The sequence below is a fragment of the Heteronotia binoei genome, chromosome 3 (genome assembly GCF_032191835.1).
Source record: "Heteronotia binoei isolate CCM8104 ecotype False Entrance Well chromosome 3, APGP_CSIRO_Hbin_v1, whole genome shotgun sequence".
In the NCBI taxonomy this organism is placed as follows: Eukaryota; Metazoa; Chordata; class Lepidosauria; order Squamata; family Gekkonidae; genus Heteronotia; species Heteronotia binoei.
In genome coordinates, this window is record NC_083225.1 from 91,571,691 (window position 1) to 91,591,778 (window position 20,088).

The 20,088-nt window shown below is 43.7% G+C and overlaps 2 protein-coding genes across 2 annotated transcripts in view; one reads left to right on the plus strand and one right to left on the minus strand.

The window, feature by feature from the left end:
* AGPAT3 (1-acylglycerol-3-phosphate O-acyltransferase 3) overlaps positions 1–20,088 on the minus strand; it is a 155,510-nt gene that overhangs the window by 117,580 nt on the left and 17,842 nt on the right. The window lies entirely within an intron of this gene.
* On the plus strand, positions 11,250–11,602 carry LOC132568945 (protein S100-A11-like). The gene has a single exon (XM_060235126.1). The coding sequence runs from the start codon at positions 11,273–11,275 to the stop codon at positions 11,600–11,602; it is 330 nt and encodes a 109-aa protein (XP_060091109.1). The 5' UTR covers positions 11,250–11,272.

A 20,088-nucleotide genomic window follows, 5' to 3' on the forward strand; every position in this document is an offset into this window, starting at 1 on the left:
TTAAGTATTTATATACTTTTAAAACTACTGTATTTCAAAAGAGAACGAAAGAGGAGGGAGGGAGGCGTAGCATTCAAGCAGCATGCTGAGTCATCTCACATTGATCTTGAGAGTAATGTGAATGAAAGTTTTCAACCTGAGATCTTGGAGATCCACTGTTGATCTGAGTAGACAAGACTGACTTTAATGGGCCAAGAAGGGTCTGATTCAGTACAAGGCAGCTTCATGTGTTCAAAAACATGTGTGATTCTGGACCGCTGCAGATGTTCTCTGAACACATGATGCATCATGCAAAAATTTAGCACAAGTAGAAAGGAAAATTCTCCTTCGTTCTGACACAAAGGCACCTGAAGCACTGTGCATGGGACTTTGTGGCTTTCACTGCTTCAGAGTTAGGACTGCCAGTCTCCAGATGTGGCCTGGAGATCCCTGGAATTAAACAGATCTCCAGATGACAGAGATCAATTCCCCTGGAGAAAATAGCTGCTTTGGAAACTGGACTCCATGGCATTATACTCCACTGTTGTCCTTCCCTATGCTCCACCTCCAAATCTCTAAGGATTTCCCAACCTGAAGTTGGCAACCCCATAAGTCAGTGTGCCAATCACTGGAGCGAGCCCTTCATGGGCAGATGCTGGAGTCTGGGCAGCTCAGCTCTGTTTGGGTAATACCTCCTTCCTTATGGTGTTCCATCAGGCTCTGACTTCTGGGCAGGATTCAAGCAAGAAATAATTTTACTATAAATAATTTCACCTATAAATCAAGAGCGAGAAGTTCTTGGTGTGTGCATTATGTTTTGTCAAAGAACCAGTCACTTCTTTTTCTTTCTTTTACCACTCTGTCAAAGAAAAAATGTCAGATGGCCATGGGACAGCAATGCTGATTCTGTGAATTGGGCAGATCATAAGAGCGAGGGCAGGAAGAGGGTGTGGGGGGGGAGGTACTTGTGAATTTCCTGCATTGTGCAGGGGGTGGACTAAATGACCCTGGAGGTACCTTCCAACTCTATGACACAAGGATCTCCACTGTGTTCTTGTAGGTGTATATACCAGAATATATACGTATATATCATTTATTGTAAAAGGCATTGTAAAAGGCATTTATTGTAATATATCATTTATTGTAAAAGTCGAAGAGTTAGGCATAACCTCACTCCCTGACACTTTGCAGTGGGGACCATTTCCTGCTAGGGTGGCCAGACCGTCCCGGTCACCCGGGAAAGTCCCGATTCTGGCCCCCAATTCCCGCCTCCCGGGCTGGCTATACCGGGACCATTAGAAGTCCTGGTTTAGCCAGCGGGGAGCCGGAGGGCCGCGCGGGCGGGGGGGGGGAAGGCGGCGAGTGAGGGAGCCAGCGTCCCTGCGCGTGCGCACGGCGGTTTGGCGGGCTCTGCGCATGCGCGGGGCCCGCCACAACGCCGTGCGCACGTGCAGGGACGCTGGCTCCCTCACTCGCCGCCTTCCTCGCGCGCGCGGCCCACCGGCTCCTCTCGCTGGCGTAGGGCCGCGGCAGAGCAGGAGGCGACGGAGGAGGCGGGCCAGTGGCGCCTGCGGCGGCATGGCGGGAGGCCCCGGATCAGCCGCCGCCAGCCCCGCCAGCAGCGCCGCCACCAGCACCAGCCACCGCTGCGCCTCCTGGCCAGCCCGCCCGACCGCCCGGAGGGGAGGCCTCCCACGCCCTGGAGAAGGTAAGCCCCCCCCAGGCAGGCAGGCAGGGAGGGAGGGGGCCAAAAGCGGGGGGGCGGCTGGCGGGAGGGGGGGCGGCTGGCGGGAGGGGGGGCGGCCTTCCTTCCTTCCTCCCCTCCTTCCCTCCCTCCTTCCTTCCTCCTTCCCTCCCTCCTTCCTTTCTTCCTTCCTCCCTCCTTCCCTCCTTCCTTTCTTCCTTTCTCCCTCCTTCCCTCCTTCCTTTCTTCCTTTCTCCCTTCTTCCTTCCTCCCCTCCCTCCCTTCCTTTCTTCCCTCCCTCCTTCCTTTCTTCCTTCCTCCCTCCCTCCTTCCTCCCTCCCTCCTTCCTTTCTTCCTCCCTCCTTCCTTTTTTCCTTCCCTCCTTCCTTCCTCCCCTCCTTCCCTCCCTCCTTCCTCTCTTCCCTCCCTCCTTCCCTCCCTCCTTCCTTTCTTTCTCCCTCCTTCCTCCCTCCCTCCTCCCTCCCTCCTTCCCTCCCTCCCTCCCTCCCTCCTTCCCTCCCTCCTTTCTTCCTTCCTCCCTCCTTCCTTCCCTCCCTCCCTCCTTCCTCCCTTCCCTCCCTCCTTCCTTTCTTCCTTCCTCCCTCCTCCCTCCCTCCTTCCTTCCTTCCCAGTGGGGTGGGCTCCCGACTCCCTCCGCCGGCTGTTTCTGACAGCCCTGCGCCCCCTCTTTCATTTGATATGTGTCCCGTGCGGGTGCCACCCTCCTGCCGGGAGATGCCGCAAAATGAGCCCCCTTGAGGCTTATGGCGGCAGGGCTCGGGGGAAGCGAGCTAGACTGCTGTTCTTTTGAGGGGTTATAGAGTGTTTCGAGCCCGTCCCTGTGGCATCGGTCCCATCGTTGTGGGACCCAGGGTGCCAGCGCAGCGGCCCGCTGAAGCAGCCTGTCGGTCACTTCCGGGTTCCTGTCCTGCATCTCGACCTGTGTTATTAGTGACAGGCTGCTTCGGCAGGCCGCTGCGCCGGCCCCCTGGGTCCCACAACGATGGGACCGATGCCACAGGGACGGGCTCGAAACACTCTATAACCCCTCAAAAGAACAGCAGTCTAGCTCGCTTCCCCCGAGCCCTGCCGCCATAAGCCTCAAGGGGGCTCATTTTGCGGCATCTCCCGGCAGGAGGGTGGCACCCGCACGGGACACATATCAAATGAAAGAGGGGGCGCAGGGCTATCAGAAACAGCCAGCGGAGGGAAATGATGTCATTTGGGGGAAATGATGTCACAGGAAGTGATGTCACTTCCTGCTTCTGGCAGGTGGCACGGGGGAAATGATGTCACAGGAAGTGATGTCACTTCCTGTTTTCAGCGGTGGCATGCCGTCACCGGAAGTGACCTCACTTCCTGTTTCCGGCGGCACGCGCGCGCGCACTCACATCATTCCCCCCTCAAGGTGTCCCTGGCTGGCCTCCAGCTATTATGGCCACCCTACTTCCTGCAGTAGCCATTTTGTGGCTGGGCCCACCCCCCCCATCAGAATTTCAAAGGAGCCCAGGAGACTAAAAAAGGAGGAGACCTCCGGTTTAGAATCCCAGACCCCTAGGATGTTTTCATCGCATTTTAAAGCACATGCAACACAAAGGAATCAAATTACCTCTTCACATGTGAAGCAGGGGGGATCTGGTTTTAAAGAAACTGGAACAGGCAGTAGAAAAGAGCAAGAGTCCAGGAGCACCTTAAAGACTAACCAAATTTGTGGCAGGGGAGGAATTTTCATGAGTCACTGCTCAGTTCTTCAGATACCCCCACCTACCTTAGCTCATTGAATCCTGTTTTCTTTTGACCAAGCTCTGACATGGGAAGTCATTGAGACTGAGAAAAGTGAGGGGAGAGGATTAAAGTCCCCTCATCTATCCACACATTTTTTTCCCCTTCTCTCTGCCCCATTTGGTCCTGACCTAAATGATCCAGGCTAGATTGATTTCATCCTGTTTTGGAAGTTAAATAGGCCCAGCCCCAGTTAGTACTTGAAGGAAGACCACTGAGGAAGTTCAGGGCTGCAGTCCAGAGGCAGGTTAGCCAGACTAGCCTCATTTTAACCAAGCTTGGAAGCTAAGCAGGTTCGGCCCTCTGTAGTACTGGAAGATGGGAAACCAGCAGCACCAAGGAAGCCCAGACTTGCCAGGAAGACACAGGCCATGGCAAGTTCATCTCTTGTCTCTTCTTGCCTTGAAAACCCTGCATCGTGAGTTGACTGCGACTTGAGGACACTTTTCACTACCACTAACATCCACCCCAGAGCTCCCCAAAGCCAGCAACAGCTGCTGGAAGGCGCAGCAGCAGCTTGGAGTATCCCTCTGGGAAGGCAGATGGGTGATGAAAGGAGGGAGGTGAGGCCAGCCCAGAGGGATGAGAATGGGGAGGGAAGGAAGCTGGAGCCAGATCCACACACGCCTGCATGCCTCTCCCCACTCCTTCCTCCTTCAGGGCTGGGCACCCCTGTGGCGAAATGCTGGCCCTGGTCTACTCAGCAGCACTGGCACTGGCCATATATAAACTTCTAGTTCATTCCACAGCTTCCTATTTACATAGCATCTTCCACCACAGAATCCTTTTTAGTTACTCCTTTTTTTAAAAAAATTGAACTTCAAATCTATTAGGAAGCTATCCCATCCTTTGCAGTAAATCTTAGTCACAAAGAGCATTATCTACTCTTGTCTTTATTCAATACATTTAAAGCCTATTTTAAATAAAAATGCTTAAATAAAACTAGTTTGCAATCATCCCAGGAAGATTTCCTCTGCTACTTAAAATGTAGTGATATAATGCTAAGCAACGTACATTCTATTTCTTTGTTTCTACTTGAATAAATTTATCTTCACTGATGCAGGAAATTATGTGGTCTTAATAGGTAGATCAATGGTAATTAGTTAAAATACTAAGATAAAATTATTTTAAGGTCACATTTATAGTGAGATGCTAATCTTATCATATTTGGGCACACTGAGAAAACAATGGCTTTTGAATGGTATCAAATCTGCAATTGTCTCTATCTCTGAATGGAACTGTGAAGCCCTAGGAACCACCTCAAAAAGATCTGGAGCAGATTTTTGGAAAAGCTCTGAAAAAAAACCCACTTCTATGAAATATTGTCTTCTTTGGAATGAGTGAAATTCCTTAAGAATTATGACTCCCAGTGTGCAGCAAGAAGATCGTTATGTAAGACATTAGAGACCGGGGTGTCAAACATATGGCCCGCGGGCTGGATCAGCCCCGCAGAGGGCTCCAATCAGGCCCTCCAGCAACTGGCTGTCATCTGCTTCATTTTCCCTTGCCTGCTGTTTTCGGTCGCCATTTTGTGTTTCTTCCCAGATAAGCCAGAGCAGCAAAGCAGCCTTTCCTTCTCCCCCCTCCTTTATCCCAAAGAGAGGAGGAGGGAGGAGCAGTCTCAGCCAATGAGGGAACTTGGCTCTATAGCTCTGCTGGGTGATTAAGCCTGCCAGGCTCAATTAATCACTCTGCAGCGCTACTGAGACAAGCCTCTCTTCCTTCTAATGAATGGCTGAGGCTCCTCCCCTCCTCATGCCCCAGGGAAGGAAAGAAAGAGTCAGAGCTTCCTTTGCCAGTCCCCACCATCAGGAGTGTTTCTAAGATTAGCAACGTTTTAGTGAAGGTATGAACATTTTGCCTTGCTACAGAGAGAGAGAGAGAGAGAGTTTTGTTGGGCATGTTATGGTTGTAACTGGGTTCCCCTCCTCTTTTTCACTGAATTCATGCCCTCCAGTCTTTCTCAATAGGAAAGCATGTGAACTATTTAGAAGAGAAATATCAGCATTAGGCTGAGAGTGTGTTCCACCCCAGGTTTAGCCAGCAAATTTTCCTTAATTTTTCTTTCACATTTTCCTTTGATGGGGGGGGGGTCTTGAATTTAGACTTCCCAGGCAGTAGCCTGACACTGACCACTGTACGTGGCTGTCTCTCTGTTCTTGTAGTTGTTGGGGGGTTTTTTTTGGGGGGGGGAGTATTTTTTTAGTTGTAGTCATTTTTCTGGGGAAAATGATTGTTTTGTAGACAAGCACATGGCCCTTAGTCTGTGCCATGGTGCCTTCACATGTTCTTGACTAGTACGTGAAACAACTTCTGCACAAAAGCTCACAATGCCCAGCTGCTTCATGTTCCTCTGGGTCTTAGGCTCAAAGCATTGACCATGAGAATGTCAATGAATCAAAAGTAGGTTTGCAACTTACAGATGTGCACACCTGAACAGCACATATTCAAGACTGGTACAGCACAGACGTTGTCTGAAGTTTTTGATGCAATAATTCATAGCAAGAGGTGACATTTAACAGAGACTGTAAAACAAAATATCGCAAATGTGCTAATGTTTTAAGCATGTTTTATTTTAAGTAAAAAAATCTTTAATTGTGTATCTGTGCCCTTTATAAAGTTTATATGTCTGCTACCTGGCATTTTATGATACACATGGCCCAGCCCGACAAGGTTTCATTTATGTCAAATCCGGCCTTCATAACAAATGAGTTTGACACCCCTGCATTAGACAATGAGAATTGCTGTGCATTATGAAACATACATAACTATTTTTGTACACAATTAATATTCTAAAATGTAATAAGATAGCATACTGCAGAATAGTTTAATTTGTTTCAGCTTTATGAAGTTTAACTTGGAACTAGCTCCTGAAAAAATGAATTATTTCAACAAATTAATAAAATAAAGTGGGTACTGAGTGAGCCTCAAGAAGGTAGGCATTCCAACACTGAGGAAAAAAATAAAACCCTGGCCCCTTTCACATTATCATTCTAAACCAGATATTATCTATTGCTGGCTGGTTTCAAGTAAAGCAATAGGACAGGGATTTCATACAGCAGATTTCTTTCTGTTAATGAGCTGTCTCTGGCATGCTATGATAATCTCAGTGAGGTTCCCTCCCCCCACACCCACTTTTTTTTTGCAGTGTAGTCGTCCTCAATTTTTTTAACATTCTAAGGTGAACGCTATAGCGCTAGACCAATACAAGGTTGCCAAGGCATCTCACTGGCACCATTGTAGCACTGAAGTGCTTTATTGGTTCAGCACCATAGTGTTCAATTTAGAACATTTTTTTTAAAGTTTGAGGAAAATCGTGCCACAAAAAGGGCAGGGGGAAAGCCGTACTGTAGGAAGCATCATGGACATTTTAAACACCATAGCACATGAATCAGAAGAGCAACAAAGAGGCAAAATTGGAAGAAAACTGTATCCCTCAAAAATGGCTCAACCACACTTTGCTAACTGGATGAAAGCAGCTTTGTATGAAAGAGTAAATAAAATCCATTAGAAGCTGGTTACTAAAACGGGTCTGTCTGAAATGACAGTTTTAAAAAAACAAAATCATTAGCAGCTAGCTTCTAAAAATGGAATACAAAAGCTGTTTGGTGTAGTGGTTAAGTGTGTGGTGTAGCCAGTTTGGTGTAGTGGTTAAGTGTGCGGACTCTTATCTGGGAGAACCGGGTTTGATTCCCCACTCCTCCACTTGTAGCTGCTGGAATGGCCTTGGGTCAGCCATAGCTCTGGCAGAGGTTGTCCTTGAAAGGGCAGCTGCTGTGAGAGCCCTCTCAGCCCCACCCACCTCACAGAGTATCTGTTGTGGGGGGGGAAGGTAAAGGAGATTGTGAGCCGCTCTGAGACTCTTCGGAGTGGAGGGCGGGATATAAATCCAATATCATCATCATCTTCTTCTTTGAAAGGGGTCCCTGTCTTATGCCCAGTTTACAGAACTGCAGTAGGTGGCAACTCAAGACCTCAGGTGTAGCTGCCAGGAAAGGCCAGTCAGACTCTAACTCAGGGGTGTCAAGCATACGGCCCACTGGGTGGAACCAGCCCCTGCAGCGCTCCTATTCGGCCTGCAAGCGATTAGCTTTTTACAGCTTCCTTCCCCAGGGCTGCTGCTGCTGTGGCTTCCACTCATCTCCCTCAATCATGAGGGGAGAGATACAAAGTCAAGCCTCCCTTCGCTTCATTAGCTGAGGCTTCCTCCCCCCTCTTCCTCCTTTGGGGAAGAAGGGAAGGGAAAGGTGAGAACACCCCTGTGAAGAAACAAAGTCGGACTCTCACAGCACCTTTAAGACCAGCAAAGTTTTATTTCAGGTATAAACTTTCATAGGTATGCACACTACTTCAGAAAGAGGGAGGGAGGATTCTTTTAACAAGCACAGTTTACATTGAGATCACCCTGCTCCGCTGCTTACTTTGAAACTTGATTACACACATGCAGGGTAAAAAAGGAGGGGGAAGGGCAGGAAAAAGATGCACCTGAGATTAGAAGAATTAAGAGAAAATTATTTTGCCTTATTTTTTAAGATGAGATTTCTCTGTGCCGATCTGGGATTTTATTTTCTTTCCAAAAGACCCCGATTAGAAACTACAGCAACTGGATTCCATTCTTTAATGACTGGAAGCAGATAGCTAAATAATTTTTAAGAACCTTTACGGTTCCAGCATGTCTCCTCTCCCACATCACTGGCTGTCTTTCTTTACATTAAGCCCCTGCACACCCATTGCTTTTTAAATTGTTTCATTATCATCACTATCACTGGATTTTGCCCAGTCTGAAATCAACACATTATTTCACTTGGAAAGGACCCCCCCGCTTCCAGATCTAACATGAAAAAAAATTAAGGAAACCTAACAGCATAGCTTGCAATCTTTATTAGTGGAAGTATGCAGGAGTCTAGTAGCACCCTAATGACTAAGAAAATTTGCACCAGGGCATAAGCTTTTGCGAGGCGCTGCTCGTTTCTTCAGATACAGCTAAAATATGAGTCCATCAGTCCTTATATTTTGGAGAGTAGAGTGATTTCAGATGCAAACGTCAAAAGTAGGCATGAGTAATGAAAGAAGAATCCTAGGTCTCAATTCAGTCCACGAGGAAGCATTGTCTTGAGCTTCATTATCAGCTGCAATTCAGCTGTCTCTCTAATCTCCCTTTGAAATTCCTTTGTAAGATAAATGCTATTCTTAAGGTCAGCAATTGAATGTCTTGGAAAATTAAAACATTCCCCCATTGGCTTTTGAATGTTGTGGCTTCTAACGTCGGACTTATGTCCATTTATTCTTTGAATCCTCCTGGACCAAATCTTCCTGCACCAAATTGAGACCCACATTTCCTATCTTCTTACCAAGGCTGAAATCTCCAAGCCTACTACCCCTCTGCATATTACACCTAAACCAAGCAAGCCTGCTATTGTCATTCAGCATCTGACATCATCTTTATAAAGTTAGAATTTCCAGTACCTTGTGTTACCCTTGATAGCACACATGGCCAGATTGAAAAAGTAACATCTGTGTCAGATCCAGTCCTTGTAAGAAATGAGTTTGATACCTCTGCTCTAGCCCTTCCTGCTAATTAACCCCCCTTCCTATATGTAATAGTTGAGGAAATTCTGTTTTACTGTATATGAAAAAATGCGCTTGCACACAAAAGCTTATACCTTGAATAAACCTTTGTCTGTCTTTAGGGTGCCACTGCCCTAGTTCTACAAAAAGTCTTAATTAGGGTGTGCCAGATTTCCCTTGGGAATCAGGTTACTTCCTCAGGTTGGTCTCTTGATTAGATTTGGTCTGATCATGATTCTCTGATCTGGTATGATATCAAAGAGACATTTCTCTTCGTACCTCTAGCTCACAAGCCTTGGTGATTTAGAGAGACATAAGAGCACAGCTCATGAAAGGGTTTGAGGGGACCCACACAACTGTTAATTATTTTGTGGAAGCAGGTTTGTTTTGAACTGTAAACCTTCCCCTGAATTGCCAGCTGTTATTAGGTACTAAGTGTAAAGGCTTTAGGTCTGCTATCATGAGCAAAATTTTGTGGTGAGCAAGAACGCAAATAACTGAGGAAGGAGTTGTATGAGAGTAACAAAGAAGACTTTATTTACAGGTTGGTTTTTAAAAAAAACAGATCAGCACAAGTCTCAGGACAATCAAAGAAGAAACCTGGCTGAGACAATACGGTAAAGCTAGTTATAGCTTCAGAGTGTGACTTGAATTCTCTTTACTACTTGTAGTACAAATAGGCTTTCACTGATTAGCCACTAGGCTGGATCCTTTCACACACATAGGATTCTACCCACACCAATCTGCCTTTTCCCAAGAGTCTGACCAATTGTTACAAGGTGTGCTTACTACAAGAGACAGGCCCAACAATCAGGTATTCTGTCCTTTCCCAAAGGTAAAGCTAAACTACTCTGCCATGCTACTAGACAGAGCTGCCCTTCAAACTCTTGTTCTTTTACTGAGATAGACTTCACTGTCCCTGAAGCCAATCAGAACTAACTCCCACTGAGTTTCCCTTCAACATTCCATCTACCCCCCCTCAGAAAGGTAACTGGATGCTAGAGCAGCACTCCCATAAGCACAGGGATAAAACAACTGAAGTGCTGCTGTTCCCCTTCAAGGTAGGAGAGCCTCCTGTTGATCACAGGGGCTTTGAGGTAAGACTGAGAAAGACATATGGGTGTTTTAGAGTTGTAATTTTATATTAAGCTCAATTTCACACACACACACTCTCTCTCCTCAGCCAATCATTACAGTGGGGGGGCAATTTTAAAATAGAAAATGAGTAATTTCCACTAAATAAATTCTTACTTCACAGCACATATAAACTTGCACTAATATCAGAGAAGTTCAGCTCACCAAAGCCAACTGTGAAAACAGGGCCTGGACCATGCTGCCCCAGGCACAAAGAAATCAAATAGATATCAATTACAAGTGGAAAATAATGTAAACAGAATAAGTCCTCTTTCTTACCATGTAAATGATACTGAAGAGGAACACTGCTTCATTTCACCATACAAAAAGAGAACCTGCATCAGACCATATAGCTGCTGGGCATGCCCAGTACATGGCTGTGTTTGAGTTCAATGAAATAAGACATGAACAGGAATTCTTTGTCTTGTGTGGAAACAAGCACAAGGTTGACATTTGCTGTTTCATTTCCCTCTGTTCAACTTAACTCTCTTTTCATAGTCAGACTTGATAGTACAGTGTGTCAAGCTACGTCAAATTGGCCTAACAATGTAACATTTGCAGGGACAATTCTTTAGGAGGATTCAGCAGGGAGTAACCATAGCTGGTACGTTCACCCAGGAACAGTCCATCTTTCAGATGCCTGCAACACAAGAGTTATTAACGTTCCCTTAAGGAGAACAAAGGAATAGGTGGAGGTGGCCAAGTTAGACATCCCTATAGAATTGTTTTTTTAAAAAGTCTGATTGTGGATTACAGAAAGCAGCAATTGAAGTAGAAGCAAGTCTCAACAAACTTGCACTATTTTTAGCAAAAGAAAAAGAACATCCCACCCTGAGTTAATGATAATGTTCATAAAAATATATCCAATGAATTATATAATGCATGTATTAACACAGAGGTTAGCATTTTTATAGCATTTGAGTGTTTTAAGACCATTACATACGCTCTCAGTTAACTCTAACAACTCCTCATCAGAGTAGCCATGTTGATCTGTTTAGTTTTGCTAATAGCTTTTTGTCACTTTAGAGACTAAGAGATTTTTATTCTAGCATAAGTATTCGTTGACCAAAGGCAGCTAGCCCACCCGCCCACAGCTGTGGTCTACCTCGCCTTCTCTCCGCAGACATGTCATCTAAGTACTCCGGCGGCCCCACAGAAACCGAACGCTGCATTGAGCCACTGCTGGATGTGTTACAGCGCTACGCCGGGTGTGATGAGAATGCTGCTTCCTTCTCCAAATTGGAGTGCCCGAAGTTCATGAACACCAAGCTGGAGTCTTTAACGAAGAACCAGAAAGACCCAGGTGTCCGGGACCACATGATGAAGAAACTCTACATGAACTACGATGGCCAAATGGACTTCGGCAAATTCTTGAACGTCATTGGTGGTCTGGCACAAGCCTGCCATATTCAAGTGCTGTCATCCCCAACCAGCAGTGGATCCCAGAAACCATGATCCGCTTCCTCCCATTCTGACCATCGCCAGCAAAATCTCGAACATTCCAGAAAACCGATCTGTAGTGTCACTTTGACCCTACTGTTAAGTATGTTTTTCTTTCATAACCTCTACCTACTATATGCATTGGGTAACAGGCTCTAGTCCACAAAAGCTTATGCAAGAACAAAAACTTATTAGACTCTGAGGTGCTAAAAAGACTCCTTTTTTTTAATCTTCCCTGAATGTGACAGAATGTTGGGTTGGATTCCAAGTACCACGTGGTTTGAATTGCTAACCCAAGTTAAACAAAGTATCCTATGGCTCAATAGCAGAACATATGCTCTGCATACAAAAGGTCGCAAATTCAATCCTGGAATCTACAGTTAATGGATCTCATGTAACAAGTATTGGGAAAGACTTTTCTCTTCCAAAGTGCCACTACCAGTCAAAAGACAACACTGTTATAAGGTAGCTCCATACATTTAAATGTCTCTGGAGTGTCTTGGCAAAGAATTAATCCCATAACAAATAATGGAAGAGAATCAGTTTTGGGGGGAGGAACAAAAGACAACTGCCCAGGATAGGGCTGTCAATCCCCAGGTGTGGGCAGGGGATCCCCCAGTCTGGATGCCTTTCCCCCACTTCAGGGTCATCAGAAAGCAGGAGGGGGGGAGGGAAATGTCTGCTGGGCATTCCATTATTCCCTATGGAGACCAATTCCCATAGGGTATAATGGAAAATTGATCAGTAGATAACTGGGGCTCTGGGGGGAGGCTGTTTTTTGAGGTAGAGGTACCAAGTTTTCATCATAGCATCTGGTGCCTCTCCTCAAAACACCTCCCAAGTTTCAAAAAGATTGGTTCAGGAGTCCAATTCTATGAGCCCCCAAAGAAGGTGCCCCATTATTCTAAATGGAGGGAAGACATTTAAAAGGAGCGTGGTCCCTTTAAATGTGGTGGCCAGAACTCCCTTCAGGGTTCATCTGTGCTTGTCACACCCGTGCTCCTGGCTCCACCCCCAAAGTCCCCAGATACTTCTTGAGTCGGACTTGCCAACCCTACCAAGGATGCTGCTCCTGCAAGAGAGTCCTTGCTCTTATTATTCTAGGTACCAGCATGAATATCTCATTTGTGTTCTCTCACAGAGATGCCAACTCAGGACATGTACTTTTCTATTCCTGTGCTCTAATGAGGAATATGTTAGTAATTTGCTGGGTCTATTAATATTTTACCAGTCAGTCATTCAGCAGTTTATTCACTAGCAAAGTTGTGTAAAATAATCAGGTAACTAAAGCCCAGCTAGTGAGAAGAGTTATCACAGATTATTATTATTTGTTTGAGAACGTGTAGGAAGAACCTGTTTCTCAAATAGACTATCATTATCAGAAGACAAACAGCATTACCCTTAACTGAAGATCATTCATGAAGGAACATGCTTGGTTACCAAACATTCTGCCTGCTCCCTTGCCATGAAAGGCAAGGTCAATGTTTAAGGAAGGGAAGAAACCATTTTGACTCAAAACCAGAATAAGTCAGGCATTAATTATCTTGCTTTTAAAATATCCTCTACCAACATAAATAACTGAGACACTCAAGTTTATAGTACCAATATTTAACGCAATCTTGCCTCATTCTTATGGATCTCCTATATTATTTAGAAGAACATTGTTCAATTTGCAACAAACAGCTGTGGCTGAAATGAGATAATACATTAACTTTGAGGTAACACCCCCCTCCCTTCTAGTGCAACTCTGAGAACTGTTAATGATTTCATCTGGAAGATGGTCTACCTTCTGAGCCCCCATCATTCATCTGTTCTACTGTTTACTCCCATGTGAAAGTACATGTCACCATCATTAATGAAGACAATTCCCATGCTATTCAGAAATCCTTTCAGCAGCGTACCTTCCCTAATACCTTCTTGTCTTGTATTTCAGAAAACTACACTGATCTGTGACTTTCTTTTTTAAAAGCTGCCTCTGAAAATAATTTCAATGTCTGGAGAAGGGGGAAATATTGAAAACTAGATTTATACTACATACAGATTAACTGACATCCTGGGCTCCGCAAATCATCTTCCACAGCATACTGAATGTGAAACACTAGGAAAGAATGAGTATCACAGCCACTAAGTAAACATAACAAGAGTATCCTTGGCAACAAGACAGAGCAAGATAGGTAGCCACATTAGTTTGTCTGAAGCAGTAGAAAAGAATAAGCACCCAGTAGTACCTTAAAGACTAACAAAAGTTATTGATAGGGTATAAGCATTTGTGACTCACTGCTCACTTCTTCAGATACAGCTGGAATGTGAGTCCATCTCTCCTATATATTTACTACCTCTGCATATTACACATAATCCAATCACACCTTCTATTGTTATTTGGCATCTGAAATCAATCTACTTTCCAATACTTAGGACAGATGAACCCACATTCTACCTGTATGTGCAGAAGTTAGTGATTCACAAACGCTCATACCCTACCACAAATTTCGTTAGTCTTTAAGGTGCTACTGGACTCTTACATGGCAACAACGCATATATACAACACCATATCTCGAGTTAGGACAATCTTGAGACTACTTTCCTAGAGAAAAAAATACTGTTGATGTTTATTTTTAAGGATCCACGTTGTTGGCAATGTTTCCCTTCTCATTAAGGATGCACAGAAACAGAATCTTTCTATGGTTTCCACAGACTAATTAGTCTCCAATATTTGGTCCTTGTACTGAGAAGTACAATTCACAATAACCCCTTTCCATTGTAATATCAGTGCAGAAAATAAAGTGCAGAGGTGAAGACATTCTTGGCACTGTTAAAGAACCATACAAAAATATGCTGAGATGAGAAAGTTCAGCTACTTGGCAGGAATGTGTAGGTAAAGTGATTTGACCATGCAGAAACCATATAATCAACCTCTAGTACCAGATAAAAGAGGGAAAGATGATGAACTGCACCATTCATCTAATAGTTTTAGTGCTCCAACATATTTAACATTTAATGATACTTGTCTGTGGTTAGTAAGTATACTATTCTGAAGCAGCACTGAAAGTAGAAAAGGAAAGGAAAGGTTCCCTGTGCAAGCACCAGTCGTTTTCGACACTGGGGTAACGTTGCTTTCACAACGTTTTCACGGCAGACTTTTTATGGGGTGGTTTGCCATTACCTTTCCCAGTCTTTTACACTTTCCTCCCAGCAAGCTGGGTACTCCTTTTACTGACCTCGGAAGGATGGAAGACTGAGTCAACCTTGGGCCAGCTACCTGAATCCAGCTTCTGCTGGATTGAACTTAAGTCGTGAGCAGAGAGTTCAGACCACAATACTGCTGCTTTACCACTCTGCACCACGGAGTTCTTACTGAAAGTAGATGGGGGTGGTAAAACATGAAATAGCTTCAGCAAGGAAGGGCAATATATACATGATTGAGTGAGCTTATGAAATGGGCAAGCTTGTTTTCTTTTCCCTGCATCTTTTCTCTCAATTTTAAATCACACACCATCACTACCACCACTACTCCTGAACTGTCAGCAAGAAACTGTATGTGGGAAAAGAGAGGATTACCCACTCACCTCAGCACCACAACATGTAACACAAATCCTGAAACTTTACTAGGGCCCACCTACAGAATCTGGGATCTTAGATCCCCAAGGGTTTACATTAGAATAACCCAGTCATTTCCATTCTAAATTCGCCCATCCTGGCAAAGCAAATCCCTTACAAAGAACAAGATGGTTTGGACAAGACCACCCATTTGTCCTGGAAGTCCAGGGCTATTACCAGATGCTTGAGGAGTGGGACTATTATTTTAGTAATGTTCTGATTGGTAACAGCCTCTGAGGTTAAAGATGGGGATTTGCATGGGATTGGCTGTTTTGTCAGAAAGGAGGCTGGTTTAGTTCCAAGTATATTGACCATAAATATCTGGACATTTAAGATTTTCCCTGGACTTCAGCGGAAACTGGGATCCACAGGAGTGTGGGAACAGGTTAAAGAGTTCTCCAACATCTTATTACTGCAAGAAACTCTGTACATGCTCTGAGGAACTCACTACAGCCTAGTTTGATCAACTATATTGCTTTGTGCTGTGGTATTGTGGTTTTTTCCCCTTATTTTGTTTCGCCCTTTTTCTGCCCCTTTTTTTAAACCTACCTTTTTAATATAATAACCTTTCTAGAAACACTTTTTAAATTTCATTTACTACAATATTTCTCAGGATAAGTTCTCTTGAACTCTTCCCTACCTGCTAGATTGCACTAGTGTTACATAGTTTGCTATAAGGTATTTACAGGGGTTTCAATCTAGTACTACGCTAGAAAGATATCTTCTCAGCAGGTCAGTCTAGATGTTCTAAAATTTCCCCGAGGATGGTTACTAGATGCTTTCTAGGGAATCCTTGGTTTAAAGGAGATTCCCAGAAAAGAAAGCCACATTCCACCACCCCCTCCTCCATAAAAAAAGTTTAATTCTGGGTTTAGGTTTTTATGTGCATGCATGTATCTGATGAAGTGTGTGTGCACACAAAAGCTTATGCCCAAAATTACGGTAAACTCTGCTGGTCTTAAAGGTGCCATTCAACGCAAACTTTGTTCTAATACTTCAGACCAACATGGCTATCCACCTGAATCTAAATGTAGGATGAGAAGGCCCTTGACTTTTTTTTTTAAAGGCAGGAGATCCTAATCCCTCCCAGTAAAACAAAGCTTGGTCTTTAAATACTATTTAATATGCTATAGTGTAAATTGTGAGACACACAACAATTTCTAGCTGAGTGGATGATCTATTTCACATGAAGGTGGAGTCACAGTTATTAAACAGATACAAAAAAACATTAGCACATCAAGCAAACATGACAAACTGCCTGTATGTCAAGATCTGAACTGAAATGGAATTTCACTCCAGCAAAACCTATAACAAAAAAACTATTTTCTGTATCACAGATCCTCTATGTACCTGGTAATGAGATCTAAGCTGCTTCATTTGATTAATCAGTGAAAATTATTCCTGTTCTTTTCAAGCACAAATTTAAAGCTCAAAAAAGACAAAGATAATTTCTGAATAATCCAGGACTCCCAGATGGTCTCTCACTAATGCTGGAACAAAGCAGAGCCTATCAACAGGCTCTAAACAATGGTTCCTCAAAGTAATGTTGAAGACTAAATGCACGTAGGTTTTCCATGTACAATAGAATGCAAGAACACACTCTCAATCAAAGCTGATGCATAATGTACCATCTGAGCAGTAGACTAAACTAACGACACCAACCCAAATAGTACTGATACATTCCACTGAACCCTGGTGGTAACTGTGCAGATAGAACATTTCATCATTTTATTTTTACCTCGGAGAGTCAGTTTGGTGTAGTGGTTAAGTGTGCGGACTCTTATCTGGGAGAACCGGGTTTTAATACCCACTCCTCCACTTGCACCTGCTAGCATGGCCTTGGGTCAGCCATAGCTCTGGCAGAGGTTGTCCTTGAAAGGGCAGCTGCTGTGAGAGCACTCTCCACCCCCACCCACCTCACAGGGTGTCTGTTGTGGGGGAGAAAGGTAAAGAAGATTGTTAGCCACTCTGAGACTCTTCAGAGTGGAGGGCAGAATATAAATCCAATATCATCATCTTCTTCTATTCTTTCATTTAGTTTATACTAAAAAATACATGTGCAAGGGTACCACGGGGTGCAGGAGTTCTCATTTAATACACGGTATATTCACATTTCCAAGTAGAAAACCAAGGCATTTATATTATATTTTCCATAAATATATAGTACTATTTTATGCCAAACCATAAATTATACATCATATTGTTAAATCAGTAGTACATTTCCATTTGGTAAAGTATTGCACATCTTAATTTTTCCCCAACAAATTTCCCCATGGTTTCACTATTTCCGAAACTAGTACATGCGATTGATTCAAATAATCTCCAATGGAGCCAAGAGACAGGATGCCCCTCTGTTTAAAACACCTCCATGCCTGCATATTAAGAACACCACTCTTTTCTACAGTTAATGCATAGGTGGAAATCTTCACAGTTCTTTGCTTTGTGGAAAAGTAATTGAAGTAGTCCATTGGCTTTCTGTTGCGCCCCCCTCCCCCCGCATGATGAGGCTCAGCTCCCTGCCACCACCCGCTCCCTCCCTTCTCTTCCCCAGCGCTGCGCCAATGCACTGGACATTCCTCTGAGACAGAATGGCACCTGTCATTCACATCATTCAAGGTAATCTCTAAATACATGACAAATCTAATTCAAGAATTACTAATCTTAGCCAACTCTCCTTCAAAAGCAACTTTTTTCCCATTTACCACCTGACAAGTTCTCCCCAAAATTCAGAACAGCTTTAGAAGAATATACTCCAAAACAGGAACTTTTTGCTCTATAGTAGTATAAAAAAATAGTTCTGAAAAAAAAAACATGATTTGTTCTTAATATATGATCACAACAGCATTACCACAAAACATTGCCACTTGCATAGAGTTCTAGCAATCGCCAGCTTATAGGCATTTCCTCTCAGGATGGATATCTCTTAAAGTGGCATCTGCCAGCATATTATGAAGCAGCTGCTTTCAAGAGAAAGCTTGCCTCTTAGATGGCTCCTGCCACCTGCTGGAAGTGCTCTCATTTGGCTGCTGTTGGCTGCAACAGTCAAATTCAAGGTTTTCTAACTGCCTCAATTAACTGGACATATTTTAAATCAAAATGCTAAGTTTACACATATAAGCATTAGTGAAGTCCCAATATATGTGTGCGAATATATGCTCATAAAATAACAAATTCATTGCTTGAATACCAGTAGAAAGCTAGAAGAGACTAAAAACTCAGGGGTCCTTAACCTTTTAAAGTGGGAGCACCTTCAGGATTCTGACAAAGGGTTCTGGGCAGTGTTCCCTCTAAATTGAGCTAGTGTGAGCTAGCTCACAGTTTAGCCTCTGGCTCACACATTTTTGTCTTAGCTCAGGAAAAATGGCCCCAGAGCAAACAAATGTATGCAGTAGCTCACAACTTTAATCCCAGTAGCTAACGAAGTAGAATTTTTGCTCACAAGACTCCACAGTTTAGAGAGAACATTGGTACTGGGTACAACACACACCAAGGAAGCCAGTTTTAGGGGGGGGAAGTCATAACTAAAAAATACACTAGGAAAGAGGGGTGAGATGATAAAACAAGCATTGTGGTGGCAGCTTCCACTGAACCAGTGTTACTCTAATCTGCATAATCAGATTCCAGTAGCCAATCAGAAATCCCAGGTGGGCAAGTGTCCCACCCACTTTCTAAAACACTTCATGGGTGCCAAAAAAGGTGTTGGCAGGTACCATGGTGTCCACAGTAACCTCTGTTCTAATCCTTCACTATAAAACATGAAAAGCCCTCCAGTCGACTTTCATTCACCCTTCAAGTCTTCACACAAGCTTCCTATATAGATTTAATCATCATGCAACAAAACTACATGTTCCACAGAATACAAATGCATGTATGCCTATTTGGTACAGCACTAAAAATATTACAGGTGCACTGTACATCTTTGATCAAATTACATCCTGAAGACAGTTTTATGCTATACTGTGATGACAGGAGCAACACCATCATCTCCAAATTGCTCTGGCATTCTACTCCTATGTCTGCCAAACACTTGAAAATCACTATGCAACAGCATTCAGCCTTCCAGCTAATCTAAGAAATTAGTTGCAAACTTCACTCTTCCATGCTTTCAGAGATGTGAATGACCTAGTCAAAAGCTACTTTTTGAATGGAACATTCATAGATGTGAAATAAGACTGCTGTGTCAGCAATTATTAAATGCAAAATATAGTGAACAAAATCAGGTACCACCTCCAAAATATATTTTTAGCTTCTGTTTTTCACGTCACTGATCCACTATCATAACCACTTGGTTTTCCAAGCACTTTACTTCAGACATCTGCAATTTACAGACACACATGGGAGCATGTACAGTTTTTATTTTGCAAACATAGGTAACGGGCTCATGAAATCCCTTGTCTAATCACAGGATTGTCACATTTATGAAGGGAATATCCACACGCCTTTCATTCTGTCTTGTAACACTTCCTCATTTTTAGACTTATGTTTCTAGCTACCATTGTAAATATCAGAGCCCCTTTCCAAGACTCTTGAAGTGTGTAAAAAGGGGATTTTACAGTCCTATAGCAATGCAGGTCAACAACTGTTCAAGATGGATGAAAGACAAGTAACTCAGTGAAATCATAGCTCAAGCCATTCTATGACACTTGCCTGCAGAAGTGTAGAATGGTCAAGGCAAGAGGGGCACATGCTTGCACTTGGTCTTGCAGATTAGACTAAATAAGATTTAATCTAAAATTACTTCAGTTACTACAAATACAGGAATTATCCTTGATAGCCAAAGCCAGGGGTTTTTTATGTAGCAGGAACTCCTTTGCATATTAAGCCACATGCTCCTGATGTATCCAATCCCCCAAGAGTTTACAGGGCTCTTAGTACACGGCCTACTGTAAACTCCAGAAGGATTG